The sequence below is a fragment of the Parasteatoda tepidariorum genome, chromosome 3 (genome assembly GCF_043381705.1).
Source record: "Parasteatoda tepidariorum isolate YZ-2023 chromosome 3, CAS_Ptep_4.0, whole genome shotgun sequence".
NCBI classification, from domain to species: domain Eukaryota; kingdom Metazoa; phylum Arthropoda; class Arachnida; order Araneae; family Theridiidae; genus Parasteatoda; species Parasteatoda tepidariorum.
The window spans coordinates 29283722-29299381 of NC_092206.1; the positions used below are offsets into that span (position 1 = coordinate 29283722).

A 15660-nucleotide genomic window follows, 5' to 3' on the forward strand; every position below is an offset into this window, starting at 1 on the left:
TTTAAGTAAGGGTCCCCATATGTCAGGCAAGGAAGTGTGCTTCCACCATGTTAAACTGTGGAGAATTAATAATTTTAATTTCTTTTCTTATTGAGTAGTTAATGCGTTTGAATATTATTTGTTTCATTTTATTCATTCAAATGTGTTCTATTGAATTTGGTTTCTAAGTATTAAAGCTGAATACATTTTAAAAGCTTTTTCAAGTGTACAGGGACTTGGAAAAAATTTAAAAATATCTATCTTAATATGAAATATGTTAATAGGTTATGATACTAGAGTCAATGTTGAAGCAACATTTTTTAAAAATAGCCTGTTATAAGCATACTATTTCAAAAAATTGACCTGATTTTTCCTATTTTATGAAAATATTCCGAACTTTTTTTTTATCCTTTACTAAGCCAGAATACCTAAGTGTCAAGTATTAAATATGATTATTTTATATTTTTAATTAGGGACTAATGATTGTGATGTTAGTTTAAAGTAGTTTCTTGTGGTAATGGTAAATAAAATTTTTTAAATAAAAATTATATAAATCTTTTGTACATATTTTGAATAAATTTTTAAATGGCAGTTTTCGTTAATTTTTTCATACTTTATCTTTAAAGCATTTGTCATTCTATAGATTTACTAATGGATGCTATAGAATATTTATTTTTTATGTAAAATGCCTAGGTAAAGAATTTAATTATTCTCTTGTTTAATATTCAGAGATGATTGAGCTCTGGAAAAAATCCTGATTTCCTGATTTTTCACTTACCACGAACCGGAAAATCAAAGGTCCATAAGTTTCAAGAAATCACTGATGCATTTATGTATAAAAAATTCTTGTGTATTTTATTTAAAAATATTCGAACAAGAATTACGATGCATATAATTTATTTAGAATTTCATGTTGTGAAAATATCAATGTTTTAAATTTATAAAGACATAAATTTTTTGAAATGCGTCATTAATGATTTTACTCAAGAAATTTTCAGGATTTTTGAGTTGAGCTAACAATCACCCCTGAATATTTTAATAATTAATGGATGTAAAATGTCAGGTATGCAGTAAACTTATGGTTAATAATAATGGATATAAAATGCCAGGAAAATAATTAAAATTCTATAGAATGCTGGTATCTAAAAGTGACATATAAAAACTATTAAAATGTCTGACGTTTTTAAGTGACACTGCCTCTCAAATTAAGCAGGAAATAAAAATGTTTACCCCTAAAGTCGTTATATTCTGTTAAAGCGATTATAAGGAGGCATACACGTTTAAGGTATACATATATTTATTTACATGTACATAATCACAAACAGTTATAAATATTCAATATAAAAATTTACAAATATTTTTTACATTTGTATGTACAATTCAGATGATGCAATAGAGATCAATTGTATATTTAAATATATGAGATATTCATGATTTACATTCTTTGTATTGCATCACTTATTAGGTTTAATTACAAATATGCAGTTTCAAATTTTAATTTATATATTGTAAATAATTAATTAGTTTAATTTCTCATTATAATATTAAATGTATAAAAAATGCACTTATACAGTAGCTGTATGTATATTTTTATTTAAAATATATTTTTAAATCTAACAGAATTTATTTCTAAAGATCTGTATATTAATTACTGAAATTAAATATGCATGCTTATTATATAATAATTACATAGTATTTCAAAACAATTCTATGCAAAACGTAACAAGTGTTAAGTATAATCTCCTTTGAAGAAACATTTAAGTTCCTATCTCTTGTAAAATAAGTTGATAATTTTATGATTAATTATAAATAAAAGCTGTACATCTTTTTTTCATATTAAAAATATTTCATATTTTTTGGCATTGATATTAAGACAGCAATTTTTGAAAAAATATTTAAATATTTATTAAAAGTTATGCTTCTTAAAATTACTAATTTTTAAAATTAACATCCTTAAAATTATCAATATAAATGTTCAATTATTCTAAATTTTTTATTAAAAAAAATTCATATTATTTGAAAAGACATCTTAACTGTTTTAAACTTTTGTTGTAAAAACTGAATTTATTTCCTAACGAAATAAATTGGCAAATGCCAACATTAAATATAAATATTTTAATGCACTTTTATTTAATGAAACCAAATATTCGCAATATATTTATACAAAACTTATACAAAAAATAAAATGGAAATGATGAAGCTACCACTGATATAAATTGTTAAAGCTGAAGAAAAAAAAATTCTTAAATATTATTTCCATTATTGCACGTAAGTTCATCACAGTCATATGAAAATATAATTCCCACAATGAAATTGTAAAATCTTCCTCAAAATAGACTTTCAGCCATTGTAGAATGAATCAGCAGGTGCAAGAATTTAATACATAGGTGGGGGTGTACGTTACATAAGTGGGAATATCTATATTTGCTGATTTGGAGACATGTATGAAATCGGACAATTTCTTTTTTACTAGTTATGAACCGTCATTAGCTTTTTCTGTAAGACAACGTTGAAGGTTAAATGTGATAAAAATAATTCTATCGACATCCAATGAAATTATTAAGTGTGGCTAGTTGACTAATTCCGTTACAGGAATTGACATATTTATATCATAATCAGAGTTAAATCATAAAGTAGTTTAGCGGAAAAGCTCGATATTACTTTTGTAAACTAATTTCAGTAGTCTTCCTTGGTTCAAACATGGATTGAAAACTCGTCATTGATTTATCTTACAAAAATAGATATTGCAATTTTCAGTACTCCTAGGTTACGAAATCAATCAATCAACACGTACAGTTAAGGGAATTGTTGTACATATTTATATCAAAATCAGATTTAATTCGTTAAATAGTTTGACAGGAAAGCTCGATATTACTTTTGTTAACTGATTTCAATGGTTTTCTTTTCTTGAAACACAAGAAGCGATGACTTGCTTTGAATTTATCTTATGAAATTGGTAGTTTACTTTCTAAATGTGTCTAAAAATCAATGGCAGTGTTCTGTAATGTCCACAACAGATGCTTTCCTCCATCCAAAGACGAAGTAACCGACTCCGGAGCCCAAGACTACGGCTATGCAAAGCCAACCATTGTAGGTCATGAAAATAAGCATCAAGAAATAGCTGACCACGATTTGAACTACGTGAAGACCAGTTTGAATCGCATGTGCATAGCTCAGCATGCGATGCCTGAAAAAGAAAAATTGCATGCAATGACCAACAGTTTTAGATGCATAGAAGTACCTAATTTATAACTTCAATCTTTTATCTTTGTGTCACTTACATTTTAATGGAAGAAAATCGAGCAAATAAGCTAAAGGTTTTGTTTGAAGCATTTAATATAAATTGCGCTATGTAAGTTAAAACATTTGTTCTTAAAAGTATCGAGCATTTTTGAGAAAGGAAACAAAGTTTTAAAAAAAATAGTATATTTTTGGATTTGAGGACTCAATGAATTTAAGTTTCGCGTTCCACTTTAACCAATCCCATTTTAATAGTTAATAGATGACGGCTTACTTCTTTAGTAAAGAGTGGAAGATTGCAAGTTCGATAAAAATAAAATAAGTGCATTTGGTGCCAAAAAGCAGGACGCTATATCACTGGGAAAAACTTTTCATGAAAAATTCTGTTTCAACTTCCATTGGTAACTTTAAGTATAGAAAAAATGAGTTTAGGTAAACCATAAAGTTTTTAACATTTAACTTAGAGGTGAAACTTAGAAGAAAAGTATGCAGTTTTACATTGCTATGTGATAAAAAATATTGAGTTCAATCTGATTATTTCATTGAGTTTAAAACGATTAAAAAGACTTCTTGAAAAAGAATTATGTGGTATTTCTAATGAGTTTGATAAAAAAAAAAACAGCTTTAAAATGCTTAGAAACATTAAAAAGCTGTTCGCAAAATATCTTTTCCCAACGAAAATCGCCTTTAATAGCAGAATAACAGAAAGAGACATAACACGTTTTTTAAAATTGATTACCTTTTCACTTTGTGGACTTGGTTCACCTTTCCACTTTCTGCCGTGATGGCGACTGTTGAGAATTCGATGGTGGATACGTATTGCTTGAAGAGATGTTCTCGGAAATATTTCAAACCCTCGTACAGCATCCCCAGGATGAAGATCCCAATCACAGATGCGACCATACCTGAAATAAGTAAACATTTAAATTCAAATGAAGATAGGATATGCTTCGTGCTACGCATGAACAAAGCAGAACAACGTGAATTAAGCATTTGTGTCCATTTTTTCTGCTTTATTCATGCGAATTTGTCAGTTTATAATTTATTAAGTTTTTTTTTTAAATTGTTGACGAGCATTGTTTTGAGACCAGATTAATTTTGGTAACAGTTACGAATTGAAGTAAAAAAATTAGTTGTGTATTATAAAGCAAAATAAATGGAGGAGTGGTACTATTTCGTTTAAGAGAGCGTAAATTATTAGGAAAACAATTACTGACGTCAATGTTGCGTCATTCATTTTGTTAATAAGTAGATACTAACTGAAATTAAAAAACTAAGCTATGTACTGATTCGTTATGGGGAATCGTGAAAAGTCGCCATACTATCATTGGTGATAATGATGCTTAATTTTGGCAATACTTGCATTATAATAATTGTTGCAGTTTTAATAGGTACCAAATAAACTTTTATATAGGTTCAAACTATTTTATACTATATTTGGTGCCTATTAAAGCTGCATTAATACTGTGCATTTTCGGGGTAAATACTGCGCAAATAAGTTTTTTAAGGCCCCTCAAAGATATAAGTACAGGAGAAAGTTGCTTGAATAAGGTAAATTTTAAATATTATGAGTTCAACAACATGAGAAATGATACTAAATTCAATTAATCTCTATTTTGATGGGATATACAACTAAATACGTGTTTTGCTGAATCTAATAACGTAAAATAACCTTGAGGGGCAACAAATAATAATAAATAATTTTTTAAAAAAACATTGGAATTATTTTAGCTTTATTATTTGTGTCGGTGTTTGTCTTTCAGTTTTGTGTATGCCTTTATAGAACAGAACTTGACAGTTCAGAACTGATTCTGTTTTTTCACCCTGTATAAAATACGGGTATTCAACTTGTCTAAAATAATTCATCAATACGGGTATTCAGTTGGTCTAAAATAATTCATCAATACGGGTATTCAGTTGGTCTAAAATAATTCATCAATCTATGAAGTACAGGTATTCAGCAAGTCTAAAACAATTCATTAATCTATAGTATGAAAATGAAATTTAATTTAAATCATAATAATCCTACCTCCAACTGTAGTAATCTTCCAGTCGGCGAAAAGGACAACTTCGTGCACTCGGAAATGAAAAAACATCTAAAAAAATAATAAATTATTTGCAATAAAAATTAAGAAATGCTATTATTACACAAGTGTTTCAAAGAAAGCAACAAATGTGTTATGTAGCAACTTTAAATGTTTTGATGCGCACTGATTTCAACTCTATGTACTTTCTCTTTTTAAACACCCTATGAAATTTAAAAATGTATTTAGTTTTATTCATTCGAAATTTTTCATTTAACAAATTGGATGATTTTTGTTCTCTCTTGGAGGTGTTAGGCGGAAAAAAGTTCACAAATCAATTTAGTTGCATCGCTACTAAGCATGTGTACATAAAATGGTTTTTGTACCATGGATGGCTTTATAAAACTTTCAGAAATCACAATAAATACTATGAATAAAAAGGTAATCCTGTACGTAAATAATAAAAAAAGTTGCTCACAATAGGAAATGCAGAACACATCCTGGGAACGATTCCACCTACTCGATTTCGGATTCGCTTGATTAAACTGAAGTTAAAGCTTCAAATTTAGAGATTTTTCAACGACTATTTAGGAGAATGTTGGCTTACAAAGAAGCTTAGTGAGAAAACGTGTTACTTAATATTTAACTGAATTTAGAAATATGCGTTTTTAACAAAACATCTTTTCTCGTTCTCGTTATATAACAGGCCATGCGCAGATGAATGTAACGAGTTAAGGACATATGTTTTCAAGTAAAAATTTTAATAAGCATTAGTTTTCAATAAACTCTTAAGATTAAAGCTAGAGTTACTCAAAAGCAGAAATGACCGAGGGGTTTCAACTTACTACCAAACGCTCTTGGAGGAAATGGGTTCGTAATCCTGAATGTATGTTTGTGATGCCCTACTCTAACTTGTCTTATCTGTTCTTTAATTTAACAGTTATTATAAACCTTACTTTACAATAAGTACACAAGTTTGCATATGAATGAATAAATAAATCCAAAATGTTTCGTGGTAGAACAATACGAACCGAGCGGTATCGCCCACCAAACGCTGTGCGTAGCGTGGATGTAGCGGGTTCGAATCCTGCTGTTACTCTGGATGCTGTCCTTCTCTGCATTGTGCTATCTGTTCTACTTGACAAAGGCTTAATTAAGCACACAAGTCTGCAAACGTATGTTGTACCAATAAACAATGCGAACAAGGCCTATAACGGGCCTCCCTCTGGCAGAGTAGTACCGCCCTTTAAGCGCACTGTTAAACGTGGAAGGAGCGGGTTCGAATCCCGTCTTAATCCTGGATGTATACTTTGTTTTCTGTATTGTGCTATCCGTCCTTCTACTTGACAAAGATTTGTTTGCCTTAATTGAGCCGTCCCGCAGTGGACTGATCGTTAAGATGTTCCCAGCAGATCACCGAAGTCAAGCGTCACTGGCTGCGATCAGTGTGCGGGTGGGTGACCACTTGGATCAGTCTACGTAGGGACCGAGGGTCTGCGGTATGGGTCCTCGTTAAACTAACTGTTCTATCGTAAAGTTCTCGACTTCGCGTGCAGGTCGTCGGGCTACCGAAGCGGTGGTGCCATCCCCTCTGCAGAGGATCAAAATTGCGATGGCATGTCTTCGGATCATCCTCAGGGATGTTTCCCAGACCGTCACCAATAGCCCATTGTGCAGGTATAGTGCGACGTAAATAAACTACTACTACTACCTTAGTTGAGCCCACTGGTCTGCAAATGTTTTTATTTATTTATTGGAATAACATACACTTGCAGGCTTGTGTATGCTCAATTTAGGATTATAAACCTTTGCCAAATAAAAGGACAGATAGCACAATACTGAAAATTATAGCACGATGATAATCCAAGGTAACAGTGGGATTCGAACCAGCTACCTCCACGCTTTGCAAATGTATGTTGCATTAATTAATAAATAAAATAAACAAGGCGGATAAGCAAACGCAGAGAGTTCGTCTCACTTTTCTGCAATCTAAATAAGGCCTATACGCTCCAAGGCATGTGTGTGTTGTTGTTGTAGTTGTTGTTCATTTACGTCGCACTAGAGCTGCACAATGGGCTATTGGCGACCGTCTGGGAAACGCCCCTGAGGATGATCCGAAGACATGCCATCACAATATTGATCCTCTGCAGAGGGGCTTCGCTTCAGTAGCCCGACGACCTGCACGAGAAGTCGAGAACTTTACGTTAGAACAGTTTAACGAGGACCAATACCGCACACCATATGCAGGCTGATCCAAGTGGTCACCCACCCGCTCACTGACCGCAGCCAGTGATGCTTGACTTCGGCGATCTGCTGGGAACCGTGTCTTAACGATCAGTCCACTGCGGGACGCATGTGTGTGTAAAATTACAGTTTTCGCTATTAAATGTGATTGTCTAGTTAATTGAGATTTTGTCTTCAACTGCTTAGTATCAAGCAATTGGCGAAGAAGAAAGAGTCGACTAAAGGTAAATTGTAATTATAATTATGTAAATCATGTTATTATGTTTGCCGTCATATAACCTATTCGTTTGTACAAAATGTGGTCATTAATTTCTAGAATTGATAATAACCCCTAAAAATATGTGTTATTGTTATTGTTGTTAATTTACATCGCACAATGGGCTATTGGCAAAAAATATATATGTTAATATATACCCATTTAATATAGTTTGAAGTTAACTTTACCTGACGTAATGCACTACTGCACCGGGCTGTAAGATATAAATTTTTAAGTCCATTCCTGGATCGCCCTTTGGTTCAGATAATACTTTCATTTTCACACTTTAAATTACAAATTCAGAATTTTAATCATTAGAACAATCAAGCTCTACCGTAATCTCCTTGTCTGTCGGTAACACTTAGCAATAGAGTTATTTTCTGATGTTAAATTGTGATCGGAAATTCTAAAACTCTCAATCTTGATCAAATATGTCAAAATTAGGTTTTAACATTTGCGAGTGGTGAGTTTTTAAATCTGGACTCAGATCGAAATGCGTGTTTACGGAAATGGACACCACTGGAAAAGCGTGTTTAAGAAAATAGGTACAGTAAAATGGACAGGCGAAAATTTCATCGATACGCACATCAATGAAAAAGTATTGACATTTATCATTTATATAAATTACACATGGTTCGTTGTCCTGATATTCCTTTGAAAAAAAAAAAACTTTTGTCCTTATTTTCCTTGATTTCCAAGTTTTTGTCCTGATATTCCTAATTTTTGTGTGTGTGCTTAGAACATCAAATTTTCTTTGAATGCAAATGCGGATTTTAAAGTAAACGATTTAAAGAATCGAAAAATTTGGATTTTCGATTAGCATTTTTTATTTTTAATTAATAATGATAGTAAAAATCTTTTGATTCGATAGTTAAAACTTAGAACTCATCCATTAATTGTATACATTGTTCATGCATAAAGCCTTACTCGCAGGATTCATTGTTTTAAACTTTTTGGAAATTCAGTCATTTTATCAAAAACCCAATTGCTAACTTTGCTTTATCAAATTTTTATGGTGAGAAATTCAGTGGTTTCACATTTATGTATTATTTTCGTCAAATGCGGTAACAAATCTTGTGAAATTTTGTAGCTTCTAAATCATGGATTCGTCACTGTCATCTGATTTTGAAAATAATCTATCCCTATCAATACAGTATAATTTACTTTTGTACAAAAATGTAAAGGGGCATAGTTACTTAGTTTTCATCCCAAAATTATAGAAAACCTTTAAAATTATTTGAGGGTCGTGGTACCTCAGAGGTACCATGGCCCTCAAATATTCGCAATTGGAGTTGGAAATAACGAACCCCCATCACTCTGACTTCTGTCAGGAGGGATGGGGGTTCGATCCTCGAAGTCGCTAAGACCCACAGAATACATGCGATATATATGCTCGTAAAATCTGTGGAACCGAAAGTCCTGTGATCAGTCACTGAGCCGAACCACTGGTTCAGAGATCTAGAAAAAATTTCCTTTCCTTCAGATCTATGTCTAAATTGTAGAAATGGCCTTGCGAATGTGTTGCTTTACTATCTATGAGTGAGATTCTGAGCTAAGTCGCAATTTCACCCTTGTGGTGCTCTCTTGTCACACGAAAAGAGCTTCTTCCGAACTTAATTTGAAAGGACAATGGCTGGTGAGCTTGGCTGGTCTAAATGCCATTAGCGACAACAACAAAATTATTTTATTAAAGAAATCTGCATTTCGATTACAAATTTTAATTAAACATTGATATAAGGGAATATTAACTAATTGGTACTGACTATGCTTTAATGTAACAGTTCTATAAGAATCTTTTATAGATTCATCTCAAACTATTACAAATTTTTCAGAGACTCCATTAATACAATTGTTTTGAGAACTGTTATAACTTTCTAAATAAACATTTGACTAAAGCTTTCTAATCAAACATTTCAAAACATTTTAAGATTTAAAAAAAAAAAAAAAATTAATTATTATTCTTTTACAAAAAAATTTGCCCTTATTATTCTGAATCAGAGCTAATTATTGTTATTTTTTTTTTTTTTTTAAGTTTGTCGTTTGCGTTTTTTAAAAGTAGTCTGGTACACGTAAACTGTTCTAAAAAATTTCACGATTTTTTAGAAAAATATTGTCCTGGCGATTTTTTTCTTCAGTTCACTATGAAGTATGAATTAAATTTTTACGAAAAATATTTTGGGCTGTGTATGAATGCATATTGTCGAATTCATTTTTTAAAAAAATTAAAAAAATTTTTAAAATATCCCCCTAAAAATTTCTTTGAGAAAAGAATATTGATAAAAATGGTGAATTACAAAACTGCTTTCTTATTCGCGAAATTTCTCTTTCTTCTTTTAAATAATATAAAGCACATCAAGTGACTTTATTCTCAGGTAATGAAATGATCTTCAGTATATGTTTGCGAGAACCTAATTTTGAACAGTAGTAGACAGCAATTTTAATAATACTTTTAAAATAGGCTTAATAAAATTACTATATGTTTTTTAAGTATGAACTCAGCAGTAATATAAAAGAAGGTTTTATTGGAAGTACACTTACCGACATGCCCATGTCGTGAGTGTCATTTCCCATGTCCATTTTATCATGGTCATGGCCATCGTGTCCAGGATGCTCCATGGAAAATGATTGGTCCATTATCATTTTTTCATGAGGTGCATTGGTAGAAGGAGCTGCGGAGTATGCCAGGGCGCATAAGCACAATAAGATGAGGGATTTGTAGGTGAGCGGCAACATCATGATGGATAGAAGATTCTACTCTGAAACTGCGAAGATTTAAAAAATTTCATTAATACGGTTATCATATTTAGTTATTTAAAACTATAATGCTAGTGGCAAATTCCGAATATTGTTTAAATGCATGCAATGTTATGGAAAAATCAGAAACCACCACTAGATGGCATCATTAATAGTCGACTGTAACCGAAACTGTAAAATGTATTCTTCTCGGGGGGGGGGGGGGGAATATATTCCTCCTGACTATAATCAGTTTGAAATTGCCATGCTGGTTTTAATACCACAACTTTATTGAGACAAGTAGTGTCTGGGTGGCGCAGTTGATATGTCGTCGGCCTTCTGAGCCCAAGTCTGCTGGGTTCGATCCCCGGCCCAGACACCTGATTTTCGGGATGCAGAAAGTCCTCAGCGGCCATGTCGTATGATTATGCGGCATGTAAAAGATCCCTGGAGTGCCTTATTGGCTCTTGGCATTTCCGGCAAAATTAAATTCCTAGTGCACTTTAGCATCCAAATAGAGTCTCGGTGCTGCCATCTAGTGTGGCAGAAACTAGACGTCCAAATTAACATGACCAACGGTATCTCACCCATTGTGGTGGTCCTGAAAGAGTGGATACCACCTCTGGAGAATGCACTAGGTCTGCTTATCGGCAAGACCGATTGTGCAGCTCATTGGAAATATAAAAAAAAAAAAAAAACTTTATTGAGACAAAACACGTAGAACTAAACTACATAATACATAAAAATTAACATTTACTAATCACATGACTGTACTGCCATCTATATTTCGTAACTACTTTAAACAGTAACCTTCATAAAAGATGCTTGTAAAAAAAGACATCTACACCTTTTAGTGTAGAAGGAGTATCATCTATTGTCCTGTATTCATCATGTTGATATAATATATATTTTTTTGTTACTTACCCCTTTGACTAGTTATTTTTCATTTGAGTAGTTTTCCTGTATTTCAAGGATACGAGATGTATTCACTAATAATAGTTTAACTAATCTTCAATGTAATTATAAACCCGATAGAAATAATTGAAGTCGAATGACAAATATGTAAAGTATGGCAAAATAACATGACCAAGATTTACTTTTCCTCTATTGATCGGATTTTCACGCACTTACTTAACAGTGCAAGGGGTAGACTTTAAATGTGTCAATTAATTGTTCTAACTATAAATTAAGTTACAAAATCAGACAAACAACGGTTTTTCTCTGAATAAACATGTCTTCTTTTTCCGGAAAATTTTGTTGCAATAGTTAAGTCTGGGGAGTGTCAAAAGTTTTGATCCTTATTTTTTAATTTTTTTTTATTTTATTTTATTTATTTATTTATTTTTTTGCCAATTTCTAAAATTAAGGGATTTTTTAATAAGCCTATCAAACAATTTTTAAGACAGTTTTGAGATTCGTTTTCCTAAAGTAGCAATTCCCAAAATAATAATGTACTAATTTTTTAACTACTGTATTTAATAATGGTAGAAAAAAAACTTAAAATTGTAAGGTACATAAATGTTTACATAATTTTAAATGACAAAATCTAAAATTTAAACGAAATCGGTCAAATAGTTTTTGAGTTATAAAATTTGAAGAAAAAAAAACTTTCCTCAAAATCTATTCGTTTAATACTTTTTAAATCTTGGATTTTTTCATTTGAAATCATATAATTTAAAATGTAAAAAATTTATGTACCTTACCTTTAAAAAAATTTTATCGACCGTTTTTAAACAAAATAATAAATAATTATTAAAAATTATTCCTGCATGGAATTATCTTTATATGAACGGTTATAATGGTTGTGCAAAAATCTTTCAATTCGTTTATAATGTTGCAGAGTTATTTCTATAAATACGCAAAAAGATATATTAACATTAAGGGACCCGAAAAGAGATATTAACATTATGGGACCCGAACTTCCAAAAGCTCTCCTGATTATACTATTGGAAGAAATTTTTCCAAATTGTACCTACACCCCCTCATATTTTGATTGTTAAAAATCTAAATTAGTTGGAAAAAAACGTATATTTATTCAACGAAAATACGTGTTTTGTTTGATTCTGTAATTTAATTAGTAATAACTGTTAACTAATTGGCATGAGGTTAACTTTTTGAATTTCTAAGACTCTGATTTAAGATTTAGTGCGCGAAAATCAGCCGATTATTGGAGCAAAATTTAATTAGGGGGAATTTATATCTTTTTTTTCTCTTCTCTCTTTCACTATACATAACATAGACTTAGAACTTCTTAAAACTATAAGAGGCTCCTGGGCCCCTTCATTAATTATTCAGAGATTGCTCAACAATTATATGTTATGCCTGCGAAGTTTACTGACTGCAGAACACTTTTCAACAACTCCTTGGCTATATTAAATCTTAGACAAGGCGATTTGAAGTAAAAATGCATGCAATCTAAAATTTAGATAGTATTTTAAGTTCGTATTCAAACTTATTCTCAAGACTTTTTTATTATGACAAGTACACTTTCGAGCGAAATATACATAGTTCTAATATTAGAACATCGAAATTCAGAAAAGCGTGACAATGTCATCTTCACCACTCTTACATGGAAGCACAAAAAAAAACTTGAAATTATTCCGAAGTTAGCATTTAATATCGGAATATAGCTAGTATAAATCACGCATACAGATACCGTATTTCACTACCCGTAACTTTAAATTACAAGTGGAGAACTGTAAAATAACTGGCTTACTTAAATTAAAACCCTATTCTTTTACTCGCGAATTTCGGCAAACACCATTCTGAGAAGGGTTGTTAGCCCTTTACCGCAGATGGGACATCAATGTCCCTATTGTATATATATTTTTCTGACCCTCTAATTACAAGCAAAAATATATTTTGGTATTTTTTAATTATAAAAAATAATGTAATAGTTCTAAAAAAATTTCTTAGATTATCGGAATTATATTTGCCCTAAAATATAAAATCCAAAAAACAAAAAAAAGTAGTTGTAATTGTTTTTTTATTCATATTCAAAAATTTATCAATAATTGATTTCATAAATTAAAGAAATTTCAATGATGAAAAACCGTTTCTCTTAAATCTGAATAACTGCAAATAAATGCAAATTTGAAAAATTATCGTTTGGAAGTGAGCCGAGTTTGGAAGATTTTATCTTGAACGCGAAAAAAGACATGGTTTTCATGCGGTATTTTACAACAAAAAATTATTGAAAAGCTTAATATCATAGTTTCATGTATTTTGACCTAATTAATACAAAATGACAAAAGTATGAATTATGTTCAATAAAAATTCTGCTTCAACAAAAGAGCAATGTTTGCCATTTTTAATTTAAGAAAAGTTAAGAGAATTTGACAAAGGGAACATAGGAACAACACTAAGTGTTAAAATATTAGAATACAATTAATAATTCCAATAATTAATCTTAAGATATAGACATAATAGAATTAATGCTGTTATTTTTTTATCCTTTTACATAAATTTAAATTTAACTAAAGCAAGTTTTAGAAACAACCTTTACTTACCTGATGTAACTATTAAAAGAACATCCTAAAATAATATTTCTACTTGTTAGAAGAGATAATTAACAAACTTGACTCCCGTGAGTGTTATCTTGTACGTGACACAATACGTGCTCTGTTGTTATATTATCTTGCGATAGCGTATGATACAGTCATACTGGTTTACACTGATAAGTGATAACAAATTTAATTCGGGTTACTTAAACTGCAATAATCTCATTGACTCGAGGCTTTAATGGCTATTATCTGAGCGAGTTCTTAAAGATAAGGAATTTTTGATTTGCGTGATGATTCGTTACAAATAAATAATAAGAACTACAACTGGAAGTAATTTATAAATAAAATATATGTATGTAATAAAAATGTAAAAAGGGTGAAAACATTCGAAGTTTTTTAAAGGTTAAGGTTTACACTTTAGGGTTATTTCCCCCCCCCCCTGTCGTATAGATGTCATATAAATCTGTACGTCAAACATCACTTGTATATTATACAAATTATTTTGTTGCTAAAAATTGACTGAACTTTAAAAGAAATATTTTAAATATTTAAAATACTATTAAATGTTCTTTTTTATATAAATCGTATTAAAATTAATGATCATTAAAATTAATGAGTGATTCTCAGTTTCATATTTTTTTGCATATTAATATATTAGATTGCAAACGATTTTAATTTGGAAACCGTTTAATTTTCTGTAATTATTATTATCAGCATAGAGGTCGCTAGCTAAACATAGATAAATTAAGAAAACATAGTCATGAATAACCCGTATGATCTCATAACACTTCTAACATAATTTTAGATAAATGGCGTTATTTTATATAATGATAGAACACGTGAAAACTGATCTAAAGAGAAGGGGGGAGCTTTAAATTGGAAGAAAAAAAAAACTAGCTCACTAAATAAAAAAATTATATTCCTTAGAACAAGTGATAAAACATGTAAAATTTGCATCAAATTGTCTTAAAATAGTAATAAACATTATGTTACCTCTGCCAAATAAGCTCGTTTTTCTATTTGCCTTCAAAACTTCAATTTAGCTCATGTCTGTGGGATATGTGTGTGTATTGTTATTGCTTAGAATGCAAGTCTCATTTAAACTGGTTTGTCTAAAAATATTAACATGCGAAAAAATATAATCTCAAGTTTTGATCACTTATTAAGTAGCATTAATCAGCAAAATTACGATCAGTCAAATGCCTTGTTTTGTAAGGTTATTTAAAATAGCCTCTATCGTTTGTCTGAATCAGAAGAATCAGCATTTACAGAAATATTCAATATCAATTTTGTAAGCAATACATCAAAATATCTTGCTTATGCAACGTCATTTTAAAATGTGTAAAATCAGTAAAAGAAATTGAATGAACAAGGTGCGGTTATAAATTTGCAGATATGGTCTAATAACTCCTGAAAATATTATGCCAAAGTACATACCTATTTAGTATGTTCAGATGTAATTTCCACCTGTCGTGATAAGCTTCGTTACTTGGCTGTAAAAGTTTTAGAAACAACTTCTAAAGTTCTCCTTCGGAATGCTAATTTATTTTTACTTCTAACTATCTTACTGTCTTCGAAATCCTTAAACCTTGTTCTTTAGCAAATTTGTTATTTTCAGAGGTTGTGGAACTCTCCAAACTTTTTGGACCAATTTTGTGACTGAAATTAAAAATTTTGATAA

General features: G+C 30.7%; 1 protein-coding gene and 1 long non-coding RNA gene across 6 annotated transcripts in view; one reads left to right on the forward strand and one right to left on the reverse strand.

The window, feature by feature from the left end:
• Nucleotides 1-1258: 1258 nt before the first annotated feature.
• The window catches only part of LOC107439300 (Copper transporter 1A), a 46786-nt gene continuing 32384 nt past the window's right edge, over nucleotides 1259-15660 (reverse strand). For 3 of the 5 annotated variants that reach the window (XM_016051852.4, XM_016051855.4, XM_016051854.4), the window contains exons 2-5: nucleotides 10282-10505; nucleotides 5249-5315; nucleotides 3959-4124; nucleotides 1259-3166 (exon numbers count right to left, since the gene is read on the reverse strand). In XM_016051852.4, the coding sequence (XP_015907338.1) occupies nucleotides 2965-3166; nucleotides 3959-4124; nucleotides 5249-5315; nucleotides 10282-10479 (633 nt within the window). In that variant the 5' untranslated portion in view covers nucleotides 10480-10505 and the 3' untranslated portion in view covers nucleotides 1259-2964. Of the gene's footprint in view, nucleotides 3167-3958; nucleotides 4125-5248; nucleotides 5316-10281; nucleotides 10506-13985; nucleotides 14184-14972; nucleotides 15055-15660 lie in introns of those variants that run through there. The other 2 variants (XM_043052477.2, XM_016051853.4) reach the window with 2 other exon arrangements.
• The window catches only part of LOC122271405 (uncharacterized), a 51819-nt gene continuing 43739 nt past the window's right edge, over nucleotides 7581-15660 (forward strand). The window contains exon 1 of the long non-coding RNA XR_006226356.2: nucleotides 7581-7711. This is a non-coding gene — a long non-coding RNA (uncharacterized lncRNA). The remainder of the gene's footprint in view (nucleotides 7712-15660) is intronic.